General features: G+C 47.5%; 1 protein-coding gene across 1 annotated transcript in view; it reads right to left on the bottom strand.

Annotated features, from left to right (window-relative positions):
- Positions 1-1,575: 1,575 nt before the first annotated feature.
- Positions 1,576-8,521, bottom strand: part of C1QTNF1 (C1q and TNF related 1) — a 112,561-nt gene continuing 105,615 nt past the window's right edge. The window contains exon 4 of the mRNA XM_078653975.1: positions 1,576-7,098. Coding sequence (XP_078510101.1) covers positions 6,548-7,098 — 551 coding nt within the window. The 3' untranslated portion in view covers positions 1,576-6,547. The remainder of the gene's footprint in view (positions 7,099-8,521) is intronic.

Genomic DNA, 8,521 nt, shown 5'->3' with positions numbered 1-8,521 from the left:
GCAAGGACAGGGAGCAAGGCCACCCAGATTCCCAAGTATTTGAATGATTGCCTTCTGATAGGTATCGTGGACTGCCAGTCGAAGCAATCTCTTGATATGTGGAGAGGGACCAGGACAGACTTACTGGGATTTAATTGCAGGCCAGAGGCCTGTCCAATGAGGTGCAATGCCTGAAGGCAGTGGGGGCCAGATTGAGCCATTTCCGCGAGAAAGAGTAAGACATCATCCGCGTACAAGGCGATTTTGCCTTCTTCAGAGTTTGGCCACTTCCATCCCTGAATTCGGTCGTCGGACTATATAAGGCATGCCAAGGGCTCCCTCGATAGGGCAAATAGGAGAGGTGAAAGGGGGCAACCTTGCCTCATCCCCCTCTTAATGAGAAACATCTCCGACAGTGCCCCATTGAGGAGCAATTGTGCTTGCGGCAGGAATATAATACTTTAACCAAGTTACGGAAGTGCTGGCCCAAACCTATCTCGGCCAATACATCTCCCAGATACTGCCAGTCTATGGAGTCAAAGGCCTTTTCAAAATCAATGAGGAGGAGTGCTAATAGGGTGTTAGATATTTGCGATTTGCTAAGGCTAGATGAAGACGTCTGAGGCAGTGCCTGGTCCCACGAGATGACATAAATCCGCATTGATCAGGGTGGTTGTATGACGTTACAAAGCATGCCATTACCCTGCATGCCGCTACAATGCGTACCTTTACCCCGACTTGCTGTCGGGGTGCGCTGGAAGTTGGAATAGTATAATTTACTATTCCAACTCCAGTGTGTGCAACAGTAGGTAACGTGTTGGAGTGAAATACAACATCTTCTACCTCCTGCAACAAGCATTTTGCGTTGTAACGGTATGCAGGGTAATGGCAGGGTTGTAACGCTTGCTTCCCATCAGGTGGGCCAATTTAGTGAGATAGGGACTCAATCGGTGGGCTGGGACCGAGGCAAATATTTTTACCTCCGTATTTATGAGGGAGATTGGGCTATATTCGGTGCAGTTTGGTGAGGGAGGTTGGGTTTTAGGGATGACCACAATGATAGCGGCGTCTGTTTCTGGTGGAACTGAGCCTTTCTCGACAGCTTCAGTATAAATTGCAGAAATGCCCCTGGGAAGGATGGCAACGTCTCTGATCTTTTGACAGTCTAATGCAGGCATAAAAATATTATCAATTCGGGCATGGGTGTGGTGTGCTGCAGAGGTGTGGGTGAATTGTTTGCAAAGGGGATGCCAGATTCTCCAGGTGTCACAGATACCTACGGTTCTTGCCAGGTTTGTTAGGTATTTAACGTGTGTGGATTTTGTGGCAGAGGTGGCACTTGTGGTGTCAAGATCTGGGTGCATGACCGCATTGAAGTCGCCTCCAATTTTTGTCAACCCTGGAGGTAGAGAGGCGATAAGGTCTGTAGTGTGTTTTAAGATCGAATTTGAGCATCGATGGAGGGGAGTATAGGGAGACTAAGTTAAAAGCGTTTCCTCCTATAGTTCCTCTTAGGGCCATGAAGCATACCTGGGGGTCATTAGTGGCTATTGTGAGTACAAAGGGGAGATTGCGCCGTATGAGGATTGCCACGCCCTGCCTCTGGCGAACCCTGAGTGCCAAACCCTGACATAGCCGTATCGTGCCAGAAAAGTGCAGTTGTTGCCCATAAGGTGGGTTTCTTAAAATAAGATTATATTGTACGCTTGGTGTTTGGCATATCTCAAGACTGCCATCCGTTTAACCTTATCCAGTAACCCATTGACATTCCATGATAGTATGCGGAGTGGATCTCCCCTATTACATATATTTGTCAGGGTGGATGAGGGTGTAAGTGGAGGACTCCGGGACTTGGGTTGGGTGTGAGATTTACTACGATGTGCGCATGCTGCGGGGCAACAAGTGTATTTCCGTATTGTGGGTGATACGTACGACTGTCCTGCTTTTGAGTAGGAATGCCGACGTGATGAACATTGTACAACAACATAAACTCTGGACAACGGTCCCAACCCCCCTTCCCCATCCCCCCACCCTATACTTCGAGAACAGAACCATCTGTCTTCCCAAATGAACAAAGGTGAGTAACCAAACTAGAATGCTTGGGTTTGGAGTTGCATGGAGGACCACTCCCTACATAAGGATACTTATCATCGCAGTAGGGAAGGTCTATGAGTTGTAGCAAGATGTGTCTACTTGAAAATGTCTCATTCATTGTTTCAATGGGTAGTCCACTGTTGACAGGGGCTACCATTCAAGGTGCGCCGGACTTCGAGAGAGGTCTGTATCAGCCGAGACCATGTGAGGAGTTTTGAGCAAGATACTTCTGGGTACTGAGCGGTCTATGGATCCAGATCTTTGTGGAGAGTGGGAATTATTCAGTAGTGCTCGGTATCTAGGGTGCAGTCCAGGGCTCAGGGGTGAGTCCAATCTGGCCCAGCACGTTCCAGCCCCTTGCGGGAATGTGTGCATCTTCTGCCTGGTTTGGGTGATTCCCCTGGGCTCCCCTAGCCCGAGCCCCTGAGGACAAAGACAGGGTGTTTGCTCTAAGAGGGTGTTCTTCGGTCCGTCCATCATTTCCTTGTGTTTGCTTTGTTCGTCCTCAGATGGCAGGGTATGCCCAGGCGTAGTTCCCTTGCTCACTTTGCCACTGGATTCAAGCTAGCCTGGCTGAGAAAGGGTGTTACCCAGAAACCAGTCTCAGGATGCTTGTTTCTGGTTCAGGGAAGACCTGGCTTGGCAGTTCTGGCTGGACTGTTCCCATGAGGCACAGGGTCATGACTGATTTGCATATAGCTGGATCTGAACTGAGGTGGTAAAGTGAGCTAAAGAATGATGATGGATTAAACCCAGATCTGTGACTGGGGGTGAGTGTCTGAAAAGTTTCAGTGCTCTGTCCATCATCTCCTTGTGTTTGCTTTGTTCGCCCTCAGCTGGCAGGATATGCCCAGACGTGGGTCCCTTGCTCACTTTGCCACTGGATTCGAGCTAGCCTGACTGATGAAGGGTGTTACGCAGAAACCGGTCTAAAGGTGCTTGTTTCTGGCTCAGGGAAGACCTGGCTTGGCAGTTCTGGCTGGACTATTCCCATGAGGCACATGGTCACGACTGATTTGCATATAGCTGGATCTGAACTGAGGTGGCAAAGTGAGCTAAAGAATGATGATGGATTCAACCCAGATCTGTGACTGGGGGGAAGTGTCTGAAAAGTTTCATCGCTTCATCCATCATCTCCTTGTGTTTGCTTTGTTCGCCCTCAGCTGGCAGGATATGCCCAAACGTGGGTCCCTTGCTCACTTTGCCACTGAATCCGAGCTAGCCTGACTGATGAAGGGTGTTACGCAGAAACCGGTCCCAGGATTCTTGTTTCGGTTCAGGGAAAACCGGGCTTGGCAGTTCAGGCTGGACTGTTCCCATGAGGCACAGGGTCAAGACTGATTTGCATATAGCAGGGTCTGAATGTCTTCATATAACAAAGTATTCAAAAACAATACTTTGACCCAAAACACACAAATGGGAAAGATGATATTTCAGTTGGTGATTGGGTCATGTCTAAGAAACACAGAAGATTAAAGAAAGGTGCATCTCAATTCTCATTGCCAATACAGGTATTTAAAACTGCTAAAGGATCCCTCTTTTTGGATTGTGGAATAAAAGGGTGGTTGTTAAGTTGTCCCCTGGGCAGGCAGCGAAGATACTGTTTACTAAGAATGTAACTGAGGATGATACAGACAATTGCACTCACTTCTTGTTGGGTTCGCTATCTGACTAGTGCATCCAATGAGTCTACTCCTCATTTGGTAGGTGTACTGTACATATTCCTCCTGCAAGTTAACCCAATTAAGAACCTTCTGCGCAACAAAATGCCTTGTTGCAACAAAATACTTTGAAGATGCATGCTCAGGATTGAAGCTCCAGATCTTCACGCAATTGATCCTTGCCTACTAGGTTTAGAGATTTTTATGTGTACTAAGTTTTCTTAAAAGAAGGGGGAAGGTGTAATGATGATTTCACTAATATATCTTCTATGTTCAATACTATGCCAAACAATGCTAGCTCTACAGAATAATTCTTAAGTGACGTGCCCATACAATAACATGTTTATCATTGAATGTATAGCTCGTGGGGCAGTTTCCCCTTAACGTGTTCAGAATGCAACTGCGAGAAGATGCACTCTGATTTTCGTTGTGGAAGGATACACTCCCCTGCTTTCCGCTGAATCTTTGGAATAAAGCATATTTCCACAAATCAAAGGCACTACTTTTGTATTAGTTACACCAGCACCTCTGTGGAGGTCCCAGGACCGCGCAGTGCTAGCCTTTCTGGTCATAGAGTCAGTAGAATGCAATGACCTACCTGCACCGCTGACTACGCCCTTAGTGGCCGGAGAGGTCAAAATGAGAAACAGCTGCCTTGCTGCAACGTGATTAAAGAAGCGTGGGCTCACGATAGACTGTTTCATAACTGCCATATCCATGGCAACAGACTTACCTGTTCGCGAGCCAAGGCTCCCTCTGATTGCCTCAGGCACCGGGCAGGTGATGCCGATCAACACTAACACACATAGGAGCTATTAGTCCATCCTGACAGCTAATAGACAAAATACTATTAATCAAAACCGTATCCCCGTGACAGGCTCCGCTGCTCCTGGGCCTGTTCGCTGACAACAGGGAGTAAGCTCTCGGCAGGGTTTAAGAGAAATGAAAAAACTGGAGGGGGGGGGGGGTAACTCTCAAAGGGGCGTGTTCGATTAAATTAAGGGCGTGGTTTAAAAACACTTCAGCTAAAAATCTGTGCATAGCAAAGTGTCCCGCCCCCTGGTATTTTGCTGCTTCTCTCGGTGCATCCAAATATATAATACAAAAAATAACAATACACCGACAACAAGTCTGAACTAATGGCTTTGTCAATGGTTGTTGGATGCCTATGATAAATGAGCAAAAACTATGGTTTCGTTGTACAGAACATTGAAAATGCTCCAGTTCTGAAATGATGAGACTGTCAAAGAATTATCCGAGTCTCTTTGAAGTTACCTCAAAGAAAGTGAAGGGTGGCACTGTTACAGGGTTAAGATTTGTTTTCACCCTAAGGGTGAGGGCGTAAATGTAGAGCCTGTTAGGGCCCCGTCTCAGCACCTGCTTTTTAGAACTGCCGGTGCTCAGCACTGGCAGGACCCGGCCCACTTAAAGCCCTGGCTCCAAGAAGTATGTTCCTAAATTCTGGGGCCTTAGGTCATGCTGGGTGACACAAAGGGACCAATGGAGAATCTACCATGAGAGAATCTGCTGCGGTAAATATCGCTTGCTGACACTAGGGCCGGAAGTACAGTGAGAGCCAGTGCAGAGGCAAGATTTACACAAGCACCCCTACGAGATGGAAGCCCCACCGGCCCAATAAGGAGGAGTAATTTCATGGGCGATACTTTTATCTATATTATATGCTCGGCGGTATCACAGAATGAACGTTTATTATGAAATCAGACAATAAATACAATTTCAACGAGGAAGAGAGAGAGAGAAACACACACATGCAGTGAGAGAAAGAGAGACTTTAAATCAAATCCCAAGGATTTTGGAGGACATTTTCACTGGCTTGAGGCATACACATTTGATCCCGCCTTACCCTATCTTCAGGGATGAGGCCCTGAATGTAGTGGTGCACCCAGAGCGTTCTTTAGATCTGCATATGATCTTTATATGTCGTCCAATATTAAAAGGTTTTGAAGATTTGGAACAGTCAGTGGACAGTTTGGATCATTTTTGACAACTGCCCAAACAACCCCAGCACTCCCACGTGATTGCCTGTCATGGTAATCTGATTCTACCAATTGAACAGCAAATCGTGGCACCTAGAAACTTACAAGAATGTCAATGCTACTACCTCTGGTGAACACCAGCGGTGGAGAAAGCCACAAAAGAAATCTAATCTGCAGGAGGGGGGTGGGGGGGCACGGTTACCATAAGGGGGGACAGTGGTGGTGATATTGTCAATAAGACCGTAGTGGGCTACCCACACACTGACAACACAGGTATACTTCAGGGGGCTAGAAGACAGGTGGGAGCACCTTCCATGCACATCTAAGTGCAGCACTCTTGAAGAGGTCACATAAAGGGCAATTTTCAAAGGCCTCGCCTCAGATGGTACGTATAGTAATTTTAGTCAACTCTTTATTGCGTGGTTCCCTTTAAAAAGCTTTGGATACTCTCTTGGTCAGTGGTGTGCTGTCTCAATCTGAGCCACACTATCAAACTCACTCTCTGTCTCTCATTCCTCCCTTTGCTTCTCTCTATCTCTCATCCCTTTCTCTTTCTCCCTATCTCTCTATTTCTATCGGTTTCTCGCTTTTCTCTGTCTCTTGCACTCGGTTTGAGAGGACTCTCTTGATTAAGCATCTGCAATATTATATCACAAGCCAACCATTGGTCAACGGTGAGGCTTGGGCATCCCCAAATGACTTGTGACAGTGCCGCCGGACATACAAACCACGTGACCTGACGTGTATACTTTGATATATTTTTACACATATATAGACATATTAAAAGAGGAGGTTAAAAGAGGTGATGGGCCCTGCCTACACCTCAGTGCTGGCTTTGATCAAGTAGCCGTTGAAGGTGATGTAGGTGTCAAAGTCATCGCTGAAGATGGCGTTCTCACGCTCGCCCTTGAAGAGGCGCACCCACACCTCATCATTCTCCTTCAGGTCCAGCATCAGACTTTGGCTCTGCATGATGCTGCGGTCACTTGGCTGGGCATACAGGATGACCATCTCCTCCTCATTGCGCATCACATGCAGGTAGGTCTCCTTCTGGTTCCAGGTGTGCACGTTGATGTTGAAGAAGTAAATACCAGCCACATAACAGTAGAATTTGCCAGAGAACATGTTAAAGTGGCCGTAGAGGTTCACCAGCTCCGTGTCAAAGATGAGCGGCTGGAAGTAGTCGTTGCTGTGCAGGGATTTCTTGCGGCCCACCGAGAAGGCTGAGTACACGTTCTTGCAGGGATCTCCTGGGTGTCCTAGATTCCCCTTCTGTCCCTTGATCCCATTCTGACCCCTGGGCCCTGTAGACCCAGCTTTTCCACTCTTGCCAGCGATTCCGCGTTCTCCACTGTCCCCCTTGTCTCCTAAAGGTACAAGTAAAGATTTCATTATGGGCTTACTCTAACACTATCATGCACTTAGTACTTGTCTGTGATTTTATCTCACAGACTTCACCCATTACGCTATGGTTATTTACATACCTTTATAAGCGATGCGCTTGAAAATACACCATGGGCAAAGGCATAAATGCAGGTGAGTTGTGTAACGGGCTATTATGAGGACTTGAGGCTTCACTTCTTGAGAATCATCGCCCCGCCGTACACTAAACCATATAATATCATTCAACACTATGCACACCTGTACTATGTACGGTCAAAGGCCAGGTGTACAAACCATAAACTGTGCTTCTGTCTCTTACACTTCATCATCCAACACACTGCTACGCTCTGCATCCCATGATACGATAACCACACCTCGGTTGTCATCAACCACAACATAAACACTTCGCACATAGGATCAAAACAAAAACAGAATCCTTCCAACCACACACTCTACATCGTGTAGCTTGCTACTCATGTTGGCAAGCACTTCAGTGTGCCATATAAATGCTGTAATACAACACAATTATTTTTATTCATACACTGTTGACATCAATATCACTAGTGAAGTCATCAATGATGTAATTTGAGATGTCATCAGTGAGTGAAGATACTAAACATCACTTTTACGGGGGTGGGGTGTTGTGGGGGCAGGGGCGGCTCTAGGCTATTGGTGGCCCTGGGCAGGGAGCGTAGGTAGGGGCCCCCGGGGGAACGCAGGCGCGGAGGCCAGTGAAGGGGGGGGTCAGGGTGTTTGGAAGTGGAACAGAGCCGGAGGCCGCCAAATCCCTGCCAGGGGCCGCCATGCAAATATGTATCCATCCTCAGAGGATTATTATATTAAGGATATATATTGGCGTGGCGGTCCCTGGGGTTTGGTGGCCCTGTGCAGGTGCACAGCTTGCACATGCCTAAGGCCGCCCCTGGTGGGGGTGTGTGTGTGTGTCTGTCTGCCTCAAAGATGGGCATGAGAGGTCACGGGGATCCTACCCCAGGAGGTAGTGCTACCTTCCATTCACAGAGAACCACAAACGACAAAACAAGACAGCAACAGTGATGACAGAAAAGGGAATGTGTTAACACAGGGATGGGGGTACATACATGGGACAGGTAAGGGTAAGGGTGCCGGGAACAGGAGAAGCACCTCGGAATGTATGTGGACATCAAGGAAGAGACAGCTGGTCAGGGGAAAGAGGACAAACACAGAGGGCAACTTCTGCAGTAAGGAAATCACCCTACAAGTTTATTGTCTCGGGGGAAAAGCAAGTGGAAAAGTGTTCGAACCCTCTGACCAGGCATGAAATGCAGTGCATACAGATGCGAGTACACAATCCCACTGGATGCACAGCTAGATGTGCAAGCTAACATCATCTCTCCACGGGCATGTCAAGGAATCAAAAGTAATCAA

The sequence above is a fragment of the Lissotriton helveticus genome, chromosome 7 (genome assembly GCF_964261635.1).
Source record: "Lissotriton helveticus chromosome 7, aLisHel1.1, whole genome shotgun sequence".
Lineage (NCBI taxonomy): Eukaryota > Metazoa > Chordata > Amphibia > Caudata > Salamandridae > Lissotriton > Lissotriton helveticus.
This window is presented reverse-complemented; position numbering and strand designations above follow the sequence as displayed.